This window comes from Doryrhamphus excisus, linkage group LG1 (genome assembly GCF_037039965.1).
Source record: "Doryrhamphus excisus strain RoL-2023G ecotype Guam linkage group LG1, RoL_Dexc_Guam_v1.1, whole genome shotgun sequence".
Classification (NCBI taxonomy): domain Eukaryota; kingdom Metazoa; phylum Chordata; class Actinopteri; order Syngnathiformes; family Syngnathidae; genus Doryrhamphus; species Doryrhamphus excisus.
This window is the reverse complement of record NC_136357.1, coordinates 18,197,089-18,210,860: the sequence shown is the minus strand read 5'-3', so window position 1 is coordinate 18,210,860 and position 13,772 is coordinate 18,197,089. Positions and strand designations below refer to the sequence as shown.

General features: G+C 42.0%; 3 protein-coding genes across 4 annotated transcripts in view; 2 read left to right on the top strand and 1 right to left on the bottom strand.

Annotated features, from left to right (window-relative positions):
* tead4 (TEA domain transcription factor 4) overlaps positions 1 to 7,723 on the top strand; it is a 50,813-nt gene extending 43,090 nt beyond the window's left edge. For both annotated transcript variants that reach the window (XM_058076404.2, XM_058076403.2), the window contains 2 exons: positions 2,598 to 2,750; positions 6,919 to 7,723. In XM_058076404.2, the coding sequence (XP_057932387.2) occupies positions 2,598 to 2,750; positions 6,919 to 7,032 (267 nt within the window). In that variant the 3' untranslated portion in view covers positions 7,033 to 7,723. The remainder of the gene's footprint in view (positions 1 to 2,597; positions 2,751 to 6,918) is intronic.
* A 493-nt stretch (positions 7,724 to 8,216) lies between these two features.
* On the top strand, positions 8,217 to 9,637 carry mansc4 (MANSC domain containing 4). The gene is made up of 3 exons (XM_058076127.2): positions 8,217 to 8,697; positions 8,766 to 8,894; positions 9,009 to 9,637. Exons 1-3 carry the CDS (start codon positions 8,472 to 8,474, stop codon positions 9,635 to 9,637), a joined length of 984 nt encoding a protein of 327 aa, XP_057932110.2. The 5' UTR covers positions 8,217 to 8,471.
* On the bottom strand, positions 9,607 to 13,646 carry mrps35 (mitochondrial ribosomal protein S35). Its single transcript, XM_058076407.2, has 8 exons — positions 13,309 to 13,646; positions 12,808 to 12,860; positions 12,559 to 12,726; positions 12,308 to 12,368; positions 12,022 to 12,161; positions 10,751 to 10,860; positions 10,594 to 10,663; positions 9,607 to 9,961 (listed from the first exon to the last, which is right to left on the bottom strand). The coding sequence occupies exons 1-8, from the start codon at positions 13,496 to 13,498 to the stop codon at positions 9,698 to 9,700; spliced, it is 1,056 nt and encodes a 351-aa protein (XP_057932390.2). The 5' UTR covers positions 13,499 to 13,646; the 3' UTR covers positions 9,607 to 9,697.
* Between the last annotated feature and the right edge of the window lie 126 nt (positions 13,647 to 13,772).

Genomic DNA, 13,772 nt, shown 5'->3' with positions numbered 1-13,772 from the left:
TTTGTCACTATACCCCTCCATTTCCAAAAATGGTAAAATTAACCTCAAAAGAATCATATTCATAAATTAAAGGTTTTTTTGTTACCTGGCAGGGCTCGACAATAACAATGTACCGATGGCCCGGGGCAAGTTAAAACAAAATTGTAAATCCAATCAGTGATATTCCCGTGGGGCAAGTGTACTTTGGCATGCCATACTGCCAAGAGTTATTTTAAAAGCGGTTCTTGTTGGGTGTTGGTAAAACACGAACTGCGTAATTCCGGTGGTAATTTGCAAACCAATCCTTGCAAATCTTGAAATGGACCAATCAAAATCGTTTATTTAGACCACAGTCCGCGTTTTACCCACACCCGTTCTTGTTGGCGATCAACCAATCAGCGATGGTTTGACGAGGAAAACATCTATCATGGCGTCCCTGCCAACATGGTCTAATTGTTCAACAACTTGTGAAGGAAAACAGCAAAAAGTGATGAACCAGTGCCTCCTAAACAAGTATTTTATTAGCGGCAGCAAATCAAATGATGGCACAGGTGAGTGAATCACATTGCTGTGACAATTTGAAGTGGTCACAATGAAACACCACCGATTAGATCCAATACCAAGTGCTGATTTTGCACAAGCTACAAAATCTAGCGCTTCCATTTCTCTGTGGATTTTTCTCACCTTTGCTTCACAAATTATTGTTTGACCGTTGAGCATGTTTTTCTGGATTCAAAACACTTTACTAGTACACAAATGTGTCTATTCAATAATGTTTCATTGTGGTGCACAACTTCTAAAAGGCAAAGTGCCTGGAAGTCTCTTGACAATCCAGATTTCCATGCAACGTCATGATGTAGGAAAACAACCACAAGAAATAATAATCATTTCATCTTTATTTGAGATTCTCATGCGATGCCACAAAAATTAGATGATATCATTATGGCAGTCTTTTCATTTTACATGGGGCAAGTTGGGGCAAGTAGTTCTCACCTTAAGGATTCCCCGTGGGAAAGTCATTTTGGTTTTTAATGTAGAGCCCTGCCTGGCTATTACTGAGGGATATAGAACAGCTTCACCACCAGCAACCTCTTCATCTGACTTGCATCATCTATGTCTTCTGGATCACACTCCACAATGTCCTCCTCCTCATCTCAATGGCTATGCTGGTCTGTCCTCACCCTCATTGTCACCAAAACTTTGGTCCAGATCTTGGTTCACTGTACTTCTTGCCATTCTTTCCATGATCCAAATTGTAAATGTGAAATCAGCCATCAGTCAAATGAGTGAATTCACCTCACATGTGTGGACCTTGTTTTTCTGCTGGTATACTGGAAAAGCGGTCAAAATGAGAATCCCCTGAAGCTTCCATGATGAGAAGAGGAGCTGGTTGGCGAATTGTACGATTATGTCGGGAAGCTGTCTATGTTGACCAACTGATTACGTCCTGAACCACCGTATTCGTCTTATTTAAAAAAAAGTCCCGCCTACAATATGGAGCCAAAAGGGTCACTTCTATGAAAAATGGGTCCATTTGTGTCGCCATGTCTTGTGGTATTGTTAAATTCCTCATTATTGCTATGCAGCCAGAAGCAACAACAACCACTGAACTACTGTCCAGTTTCATAGCATTTATGTAACTGTGTAGTGAATCCCTCTTCAGTGCAAAGTAAGCTTCAAAATAAAAGCAGTGCAGTATTATTCTTACCAAAGCAGCTCTGTTAGATGGTAGAATCCGAAAGGAAAATTATGCCGATAAAGTACCATAGATCCAATATCATAATTATTTTGTTCCTAAATCAATGAATGGCTCGCTTTTGTTTCCACAACTGCTTATGTCGACATGAGTAAGCCAGTCCGAGGAGCGTCAACATAAACGGGTTCAAATATAATAATAATAATAATAATCAGTTTTGGCTGAAAATATTGCTTTATAATCATATTATTATAATCGGGTGGAAACCGACCCTAACAATACAGTGGTCATAATTTCAACCAGACCATTTTAAAATTTTGTAAAAAAAATTTTTGGGGTTTATTTTGTTGAAATAGAGTTTCCTGACAAAGTCAAAAGGCCTTGATGCAATAAACAAATGTATACAAAAGTATTGTTTTCATGCGGATCTGAGTATTATTAGCACATCGTGATAGTGGTGGATTCCAGTCAGCAAGCGCTGATCTGTGCTCAGGAAATTGACATTAGGAAAAAAAAAAATCCAGCAGATGAATCAGGATTATGCTTCCTGTTAAATAGACGACCCAATGTAGGCCCCTGCCCCCCCCCAAACACACACCTGCTGCCGCCTGATGGATTGTACAATATAAACACACACACAGCCTTGGGTTGAGGTCTCATGCTGACACTTAATGGCATCATGATTTGATTAGTGTTGTCACCAGAATTATGTTCATTGTCACATCCAGCGTGCTGCACGCTGGATTGGCCCTATTGAATTACACACATTACACTTCATCACGCTTCATCACGCCGCCAACACAACACACGCCGCTTCATTTCACCCTCTCTAATGTGTTGGCAGAACTCCTGGCCTCCTCGGCCCTCGCACTGCTTATTGTCGTGTTTTAGCGCTTGTTTTTGTTTTGTATTGTCCGCTTAGACCGAGTACGCCCGCTTCGAGAATGGCCGCTACGTGTTCCGGATCCACCGCTCGCCGCTATGCGAGTACATGATCAACTTCATCCACAAGCTCAAACACTTGCCTGAGAAGTACATGATGAACAGCGTGCTGGAGAACTTCACCATCCTTCAGGTACAAACACACACGCAGCAGCATGACGCAAATCTTGCATCATGTGACAAATACAGACGTGTAAAAAGGAGTAAAGGGATGTCGCTGATCACAATTGGACGATTTCTGTGAAAAATCATTTGATCTGCACAACTTGTGGACGCAAAGTATTGACCATGTGGCTCTCAGCTCATATTTAAATACTTATATATTTATATTTAAATCAGTAAAAAACAGCCAAAAATATACAATATGAAATAATAAAAAAATATATTTACAATACTCAAAATATTTCAAAAATACAATGCATTATGATTTGTTAATTACAAAAATATATTATTATTTATTGCATAACCAATTTAATAAACTGTATATTTTAAAATATATATTATATATATATATATATATATATGTCTCATTTTATTATTTGTTGTTATTATTATTACTACATATTAAAAAATGTTCAATATTACAATATTCAGATCTTTCCTCATTGCATGATAAAAAACAGCAACTGAAAATATCAATTAATAAATACCTTAAATAATTATTACATGAAAAATATTTTTTAAAATACAACACTATTATTTATTATTTAATGCATTATTGTACATTCAATTTACTTAACTAGTAGTGGTCATATTATTATTATTATTATGATTAATTAAAATGTGTTTACTAAATTCCGATTTATTTGTTTACATTTTATGCCATTAACATATTGGAGACAGTTAGATAGCTAGCCACAGCATCTCAATAGGATCCAGGTCAGGACTTTGACTAGGCCACTCCAAAGTCTTCATGTGGTTTTTCTTCAGCCATTCAGAGGTGGACTTGCTGGTGTGTTTTGGATCATTGTCCTGCTGCAGAACCCAAGTCGGTTTCAACTTCAGGTCACCAACAGATGGCTGGACATTCTCCTTCAGGATTTTTTGGTAGACAGCAGAATTCATGGTTCCATTTATCACAACAAGTATTCCAGGTCTTGAAGCACAGTCCCAAGCCATCACACTACCACCACCATATTTTACTCTTGGTATGATGTTCTTTTTCTGAACTGTGGTGTTACTTTTCTCATCAGTGGTCTCATCATTTTCCCAAATATCTTGGGGATCATCAAGATGTTTTCTGGCAAAATTGAGATGAGCCTTAAAGGGGACCTATTATGCTTTTTCCACTTTTCTGACCTATAAATGTAGTTTAGAATGTTGTAGGTTTTGAGGTTTGCGCTTTTGCGTCCAGCTTCTCCCTCCATTAGAACAGTTCCTACACTGTAAGTCAGGGATCTCCAGCCAGTAGCTCCTGAACACTTTTCAATGACCTCCCCAAAGACTATTCATTTATTATCAACTCTTATACCAACCAGGAAGGACTTTGGAGTGGGCGTGCCCAGAGGCGGGCCGTGGTGGAATAAATTAAAACAGAAAAATAGGGAACCACAAATCCAAGGAAATACAGCTGGAATAGGTGCAAATACCGGAAGTTGAGACCTCTCGCTGTGCGGGTTATTGTGTGTAACTGTTCTAAAAGAATCCACAACTCAATCCAAAGGGTGGAAAAATGAGTTCTTTGTGTCCAGCAGTGGTTTTGGTCTTGGGACTCTGCCGTGCAGGCCGTTTTTGCCCAGTGTCTTTCTTATGGAGGAGTCATGAACACTGACCTTAACTGAGGCAAGTGAGGCCTGCAGTTCTTTGGATGTTGTTGTGGGGTCTTTTGTGACCTCTTGGATACGTCGTTGCTGTGGTCTTGGGTTCTCACTGTAGTTAGCTAGAGTCCCATAACTTTAGAAATGACTATCTTATGTTTTATCAATTTTTCCACACCGGGCCATGAAGGTTTGGATCTTTTTTCTCCCTTGATAATAAAAAGTTTCATTTAAAAACTGCATATATTATTCAGTTGTGTTGCCATTAACAAATAAGTACATTTGTTAGATCTGAAACATTTAAGTATGACATGCAAAAAAAAAATTAATAATCAGGAAGGGAACACTTTTTCACACCACTTTGTTGTCTTGAAAAAGCAAATATATTTGGTCTAAATTAAGGTGATTTTATGATTATTTTTCTCATATCCTACAGCAAGTAGGAGGGGTGCAGCCAGGAATTATCAGCTTCATGGGGGAAAAAAAGCAAAAAACAAATTTGTAACCAGCAAGACGCTCAATCTTTGATACAGTTTTTCTACATGCTTAGTTGAAGTTAACCACGGTAAAACTTTAATTAAAACGCTTTTGATACAAATTCTGTTGTTCTCCTTTTTCTTTTAAGCCTCCTTTTGCAAACTGGCAGCAAACTGTCAGAATGAATAGGCAAACATTGCTTGTCATACAAGTGTAAAATAAAGCTCACCATAATAAAATGCACCAAGAGAAACGGTCAATGTGAGTCCATATTTTAGGCCTTTGTCTTGAACAATAAGTGTCACACAAATGACATCCTCCTGTCCTGCCTCAAAACCAGCCTCAATATCACAGATTCTGCTCTGTCCTGGTTCCAATCATACCTCACCAATCGTCAACAGTTTGTGCACATAAATAGCTGCTCCTCCTCCATAGCCCCTTTACTTCAAGGTGTTCCCCAAGGTTCGGTGCTTGGTCCTCTTCTCTTCATCCTCTACGTCCTTCCACTTTGCAATATCATCCATCGTCATGGCCTCAATTTCCACAGCTACGCCGATGATATTCAACTATACATCTCTACCACCTCCATCACCTCCAATATCTACTCCACCCTCACCAACTGCTTAGCTGATATCAAAACTTTTTAAAATTATCTCAAACTTAATAGTGACAAAACAGATATTATCATCATCGGTCCCTAAAACATCCCAACACCCACCCATAACTTCTATCTTCAATTTGACAGCGCCACCCTCACTCCATCCCCGCTCATCCGCAACCTTGGTATCCTCCTGGACCCCACCCTTTTCAAACAGTTAACCCGGACTGCATTCTTCCATCTTAAGAACATAGCCCGACTCCGTCCATCACTTACATTCTCTGCCGCTGAATCCATGCATTCATCCCAACCAGAATGGACTACTGCAACAGTATTCTCTACGGTACACCTTCCAAAACCCTCAACAAACTACAATATATTCACAACCTCCTCACCTCCACCCGCTCTCGTCAACACATTACCCCAGTCCTTAAAAACCTCCACTGGCTTCCCGTCCCCCAACGCATTCACTTCAAAGTTCTTCTCATAACCTACAAAGCCCTCCACGATCTGACCCCCCCATATCTCACAGACCTGCTCCATCCACACAATCCCCCGCATCCCCTTCGCACCTCAAGCTCCAACCTCCTGGCACTCCCCTGTACGACCAAGCTCCGAACCTGGGGAGACAGAGCCTTCTCCATCGCTGCCCCCACCCTCTGGAACTCTTTGCCCCATTCACTCCGTGCTTGCCCTGACCTTCCCAGTTTCAAAAACCAACTAAAAACCCACCTCTTTAAATCTGTTTTTAATGTCTAACTTTTTATACCTGATTGCTGTACCCCCCCTCCCCGCTTTTACTCATCTTTTAACTGTGTATTAACCAATCAATGTTGTATTTTAACATATCTTTTACTCTGTTTACTTGCTTTTATTCAACTCCATTCTTCTGTAAAGTGTCTTTGAGTATTTTGAATATATATACAAATTTAATGTATTATTACTATTAAGTGTAAAAGGAAGCTATCCACATAAAAACAATAATCTACTTTCACATTTCAGACGTGTCTGCTAATAACTGTTGCAAAATTGTAAAAAGAAGCTAAGCACCGGGTCCACTTGAACGTCATTGGGGTGCGAGGGCAGTATTTTGCTGCTTAGTTTTTTTCTTAAAGGGACAAAGGCCATATTGAGCCAACACGGCCAACTACATGACAGCATGACATCCGGCCTGTCAGTGAATGCGCCGATTCACTTCCTGTTCAACATGACCGCCACGCACACACGCACGTGCGCTCACACAGTGAGCACAATGGATGACACAACAAACTGTTCAATGGCATTAATGTGCACCGCTCCTGCTTGTGTTGTGCTGTAGCGCCACCCTGTGGTTGCTGGCATACGGTGCATTTGCATGGACTACGGACCCGGTTTCAACACGAGACACGGTGGAGAAGTGGAGCATTGGCAGTACCTTTTGGTAACGCACTCTAACATATGAAGAAGCTGACCTGTCTTTTATGATACAGGTGGTGACCAACAGGGACACCCTGGAGACGCTGCTCTGCGTGGCCTACGTCTTTGAGGTGTCCACCAGCGAGCATGGCGCCCAGCATCACATCTACCGGCTGGTCAAGGACTGACACGGCCGTGAGCCCCCGCCCCCGCTCCCCCATAATTGGGACACACAATCCTCCGCGAGCTTCAAGCTTGAACGCGACGCCCCCAGAGAGACGCCCCCTAATGATGAGGATTGTGGAGACCGCAACCAGGCTTAGCGGTGGAAACAAGGACCATGATGGACTGGGGTCTCGGCACCACAGTAGACCTGCCTGGCCATGAAAGACTTGCATGAGAACGTTGTCATTGTTGTTTTTTTTTTATTTAATTTTATTTGAAATCTTTATTTGATTCTAGTAGTGCTTGTTTTGAATTGATTGTGTCACGCATGTGCAGGCTGACTCAGGGCGTCAAGGGTGCCACCTACTGACTGAACGATGAACAACAATGACAGGCATGGAAGTAGGAGCAAAGAATTGCACAACCTGTTCTTTTTCAGTGTCAATCACGTGAGCTTTCTGAGTAATTCTACTGTCAAGTGCCACATCTAAAAAAAAAAAGAGTGTTTGTATTCACTTTGTCATTTTTGGGTGTTTTTAAGTCTTTGTTTTTGTCTTACAGCTTGGAAGTGACTCCTACAAAAAGGCACATAAAATAATAATAATAATAATAACACTGCTACCTTGAAGCACAGTTTCTGCTGATTGCATCATGTTATTTGGCCTGAAGTGTCGGATAAAATGTGTTTCTTATAAAAATTACTTCTGGTGCTTCTTTTATTAGTATTTTCTTTTTCAAATGTGCAGGTTTTGATCAATGCCATCATTATGTATATATTTTATTTTAATTTACACATTATTGTGCAGTTAGGCCTTACTTTGTACTTATTTTAAAAGTATTTTTTTTTAAACATCAAAATTATAATGTATTGAATTACTTCTAAAAGGATTTTAATTTTTTTACTATTTGAAAAATATTTTTTGTCCTGGACTGATATTTAATATTTGCATTTGTAATAGAAGTTATCGGTTGTAGTGTACATTTTATTTAAAATTATTTTAGTAGTATGGTATTTAAGTTATTAGTCAAAGTAATTTTATTATGTATTTTTAAAAATTAACAGTATTTTATTATTTTTAGTATTTTTTGTAATTATTATTTTCATCTGTTATAGTATTAGTCATATTTGTATTCATATTCTATTATTCCTAATAATATTAATTAAAAATTTTAAATTGTATTTTCATCTACATTAATGATGATTTTTAACCATTTTTGTCCTTAAGTCATTTTTCATATTCCAACTGTGGTATTTCTATAATTGCCATAAGAGTTCAACTCTACTTGGAACATTGGCTCATTTTAAAGCCACTATTTTGACCAAGATGGTGGTTCAACGCCTCCTCCAGGTGCGTACCAATGACTCACCTGGAGGAGGGCTGGCAGTAAAACCGCCCCCCTTTGGCCTGTCAAGTTATTTAAAAATCCCCTGCTGCTCCGATTTCCTCTCCCCTCGCCCACCATGAAGGTCTCATGGGGTTTACTGGCACTGTTCCTGGGCGTGTTGGTGTGCCGCGTGGAGTCGCGGTGCTCGCCCACTTCCTACTACAAAAACTGCTGGATTCGACACTTCCCGGGAATCCTTATCGACACAGAGGAGTCGGGTAGGAGAGGAGCGAGTCTCGTTAGGAGCTACCAGGAGGAGAGTGCGCTGAGGTGCAGTCGGAGCTGCTGCCTGACCACAAATGGTGAGTCCAACTTTTTACTACTGAATGTCGACTTGAAGTGAATGCGTGCGTTCTTGTGGCGTTGCTAGCGTCTTGCAATGTGGCCATCTTTGACTATGATGCAACACGAGACAACTGTTTACACCTTCACTGCCCAACCTTGGAGAGCTGCATCATCACACACAGAGACAAGGTGGTCCTCTACAACATCACTAAGGGTGAGTTGAAGACACCTGCCTAATCTAAGAGCAGCTTTATCTACCTCAGCATGCGCTTGAAATTATTTGTATATCCGTTACATCCATGCCGTATCCATTCTTACCTGATGAAAGGTATGGATCCTGATTTGCTGGTGTTCGGGAAGCACCTCAACTTTAACGTACGGGTGCTCCCGCATCACTTCAGTCGAGTCAACGCTTCTGAGGTGCAGCCACCCTCGGACAAGCGGCAATTCTTCCACCTGCCGGCTCCCATCACCGTTAAACCAGCGACCGCCACCGCCACCGCCACCGCCACCGCCACCGCCGATGCTGCGGCAAAGGGACCTCCAACAGCAACCACTTCACCATCATCTTCAAGCACGTTCAGGACAACCTCCATGGCTTCTCCTGGCGTTACCATAACTCCATCCAGCAGGACCGCCACGCCGCCTCCTACTTCTCTCGGCGCCGCTAGCAAGAATCACACCTTCTCCACATCCACATTCCAGCCCCAAACATCAGCCAGAGAGCACGGAAGCCCAGCAGCAGGTGGTGAGGACGCCATCGCAGGGTTAGCAGCAGGGCGGCGCAGCCTCCTGGTGGCTCTGCTGAGCTGTGTGGCGGTGCTGCTGCTGGGCTGTTGTTGCTGTGTGCAGCTGCTTGTGAGCTGGAGGAGGGGGGGGATGGGAGGCTACCGGGCACCACAGAGAAGCGGGTCCATGCGTCTCATCAAGTACAGGGTGGTCAGAGAGAGCTCCTGAAGTTGTGCATTTTATTTCTTTAAATATGACATTTAAAGATGAATACTTTAGAAGTGTAGGTCACAGCTTGAGTACTTTCTTCACAGCCTCTTTGTACTGAAGCATGGCGCTCTCGCTCTCTCCTTCGTTCTTCAGTCTGGTGACAGAGTCCTTGTACTCCAGCACTTCGCTCCTGCCCAGAAGCTGCTCTCGTATTCCGTCTTCTGCCGCCACCGCCTTGGTGCGTATCAGCGTGTCCATGATGTTCTTCTGGGATGGGCTGTCCTCCCAGGAATAGTCCTCCATGTCCGCCACGGTCTTCTCGGCCTCCCAGGCTTCGGTTTTCTGAAGAAAGCAACCATTAGTAGATTTCTGAAAGCGCTAAGTGGAGCCGCTAACAGGAAGCATCCTGACCACTCACCCCAACACTTACCCGGAACTTTAAGGTATAAAATCACCTCTATGTGGCGTCTAACAAGCCGCCTCTTTGTCAACTAGCATTACAAAAACATCACACGACTCCCACAGTCTCCACACGCACTGTGGCCGCCATTGTTTCAGCCTAAAGGGCAGCAGACTGCTGTCTTCTACTTCCTGCGATGGGAAGGAGAGGACGCACAGTAGACGATGTCCACTTCATGTTAAGTGGAGTATCAGTGGCGACACCTGATAGGAGGGGGCACTCATGTCACCGGACACCGCCCTCGTTGGTTTCCAGTGTGTAAAGCGAAAACAGGAAGTGGCCTGGTAAAGAGGCACTGACTGGATCATTGGCTCTTTTACAATGTTGAATAACGGTGTAATGTGATTCGGAAAAGTCAGGTGTGACCAAAGTGTGGCCTGGTGACAATTGTTTGATTTGCACGTGATTATAGTAAAAACGGGGAAAAAGCAATCCATTGAAATGAGTAATAAAATAAGAATTATGCTGCGATAAAATGTGATTCTAGCTGCTAATCAAGCGTATTAGCACTCACCCAGGACTCGTGATAAAGGACGGTGAGCAGGTACATGGCGTAGTCATAATTCTGCTGCCTCAGCGGACAACTATGAAATAGAAAGATGTATGTTTACGTTTAAATAAAGTTGCAGTCTGCTTTTAGGGGAACCATGACTTTCAATGTGAGTGTTGACCTGTCAGTCGTGATGGTCAGGACGTCGGTGTCTTGGCAGTATCTCTCCCCAACGAGTTTGAGCATCTTCTTCCTGGCGTGGTCATCAAGGTTTAAAGCGGACAGCTTGACCTGAGGGACACACACACACACACACACACACACACACAATTGCATAACTCGTAGTTTCAGTCAACAGCCTGAATCGTGTTGCAAGGGCTCCCCCTGGTGGCGATGCTTTGGCCGAACACGCACCCCTGCTGCGGTGTCACCGTCATGTCGTCAGACTGCAGATGAGACTGATAATCACAAAGGCGTAGACGCTTTTTGATTAAACCGGTATACTTTCAGATGGGGCTGCTGTGACCCAAAATTAACCTCTAAGCCTCTTAGACCTCCGTGCGACATTTGCTGAAGACAAGATGTACAGAACATAAAGTAGAGGAGGTAGAGGAGTGATTGTTGCGAATCATCTACAAACACATGACAACATTTTTTAGGTGCTATGATGGGATTAAACGTTCAATCCAATATGTACTTTGAATTAAATTAATTTCATTATAACTAGACAACACATTCTATTTTATCATCCTTTCCAACCAAGTCAACTGAATCCATTTTTATTTTGGGGCCCATTTGTTCACAATCTAACTGTTAGATTATCTTTCTGCCTAATCCAGCGGGATTAATGTCACAGTAATTCCTACCTTGCTGAAATAATCAAACGGGGAAAGTGTCGCTGAAGCAGATGGCCAGTGATTAAAAAGGTAAAAAAAATAAATAAATAACCTGACCTAGTATGACATTTTTTTAAAATGCTTGTTTATAGTGAAATATATGTATGTTTTGTTTAAATATGCTGTGTTATTAAGTAAGCACATATACTATATTACAAATAGTATAAAAAAAACCTGCCAATTAAAAAATTCTTACTACTACTTCTTAAATCCTAATTCAGCTTTGCAGGATGTGCAGACATCATTCAAACTAAATGTGTGAAATGCATTGACTGGCCACAGCATTAGGCACACCTACACAATTTACCATATGCAAATATTAGCAAGAGTTCTCAGGATGATACACCATAACATAATGTAAAGATCCAACTACCACGCTTGCTTGGCTGGAGGGCAAAAAGTCATCTCCGCATGAGTCCACGTCAGCTGGCGATTATTCTTCCTTATCCATAAATCTAATCTCACCGTGTGTATTTCTCTATACGTCAGAGGTCGGCAGGAGCGCATGACGGCATCAAGGTCACCAAGGGGGGGGGGGGGGGGGGGGATCACTCACTCGGAGATGAACAACACGGGCGGAGGGGTTTCGGATAGAGAGGCCGGCAGAGATGTAGTCGCTGGTCTCCACTTTGACGGGGAAGTGCTGGTCACACTTGGTGTCTGTGTCCAAGGATGACGGCCATTCGGTGCAGAATTCTGGATGGCATAATGGGAAACTTTTTATTTTAATTCTCAGAACCAAAAAATAGTTACAAAAATACAGTATACTTAAAACACACACATATTTTATATTTATTTTATTCCTAACAAAATAAAAATCTAAATACAATTAAAGGACTCACGTTTGAGGGCTTCGCAATGTTTCCTGATGGCAACCGGTGTCAGGTGGAGAAAGTTTGGCACCTGAAAGACAGTTTAAGTGAGAGATTATACACATTTCACATACTTTAACACTACACTTCTTAACTGTTAAACCAGGTATGAACTTTAAATGGCCGCAAGGGTTAGGCGCCAGCATGCTGACCTCCGTGGCATCATATGGACAAACCGCAGAGACAGTCAAGTGATGATTAATAACATAACAATGTCCGACCTTGATCAGCTCCAGGTTGCCCTTCTTCTCCAGAGGTACGCCTCCTTTTACCGGATAGCCCATCCTCACAGGTATAGGGACAGCGCTCGCTCTGAAGGGGGTGGCTGCTGGATAGACATTGGTCCAGTCCTGCTCGGCTGACATCTTTTCCGTCCTCGGTGGTCCTTCCTGACAGCCCGCACACATTTAGACCATGTCAATTCCTTACATGTTAATAAAACAAGATATATCGTACATGTCAGGACTTACATCTTTTCTCTGCTTTCTGAATGCTCTTGGGTTATTGCCTCTCTCGGGAAGATCTAAGAAAGGAGCAAGTTTTTTGTTGAAAATAGATCCCCACCCCATATGGGCCACATGTCGTTTATAATTTCATTGAAACGATAACTAAAATATATGTTAATGTATTCTGTTGTCAAATGTTTTGTAAGTTGTTATTAAAGCTGCAGTAAACAAGGTAAATAATGGCGTCTGGTTTTGTACGTCATCAATATGCGCCGATGAAAACGAAATTTGACTATGGGACACAAGGTAAAAACTTCATGTTAAATACACGAACTAGTCAATAAAAAAAAGCCAGGTCACTTATAATACACACCGGCATTTCCTCTTGAAATCGAAAAAACACTTAATTATTGCCAAAAAAGCCATTAGGATGGTAAAAGGACATGCGACCTCGCTAGCACAACACACTTATTTAAGCACGATGTGCCGAGTCAACTATTGAACATGCATTTGTATAATACTCACTTTTATTTACAGGGGAATGTATAGACGATTGAGTCGAGTATGTCACCCTGCTCACCAAACCTTGTAGTCCAACGCCGGTTACGTTTAATCTACCAAAGGACAGTAATATCTTGCTAGTGTGAGAAGCCATGTTTCCCGACTCACTACGGAAGTCGACGAATGACAAAATTATACATACTTGCCAACACATTGATAGGCGTGCATTAGCTACCCCTACCGGTGAATGAAAAGCTTGTATGAAAACGTTTTATACGCGAAGGAACATGCAAACAATTACGTATAAACAATTAAGTATAACAGAGAATTACACATTTTTGTTTCAGGTTGTCATTTGTGTCGGCACGAACGTCCGTGAATTGACCAGCTGCTGCCTTCTGGCTCTTATGAGGCGCATTCACTTACCGTCGTAAATCGCTGCTTCCCAGGATGCAATCGACGAAAAGGGCTGACTCAATAACGAGCTA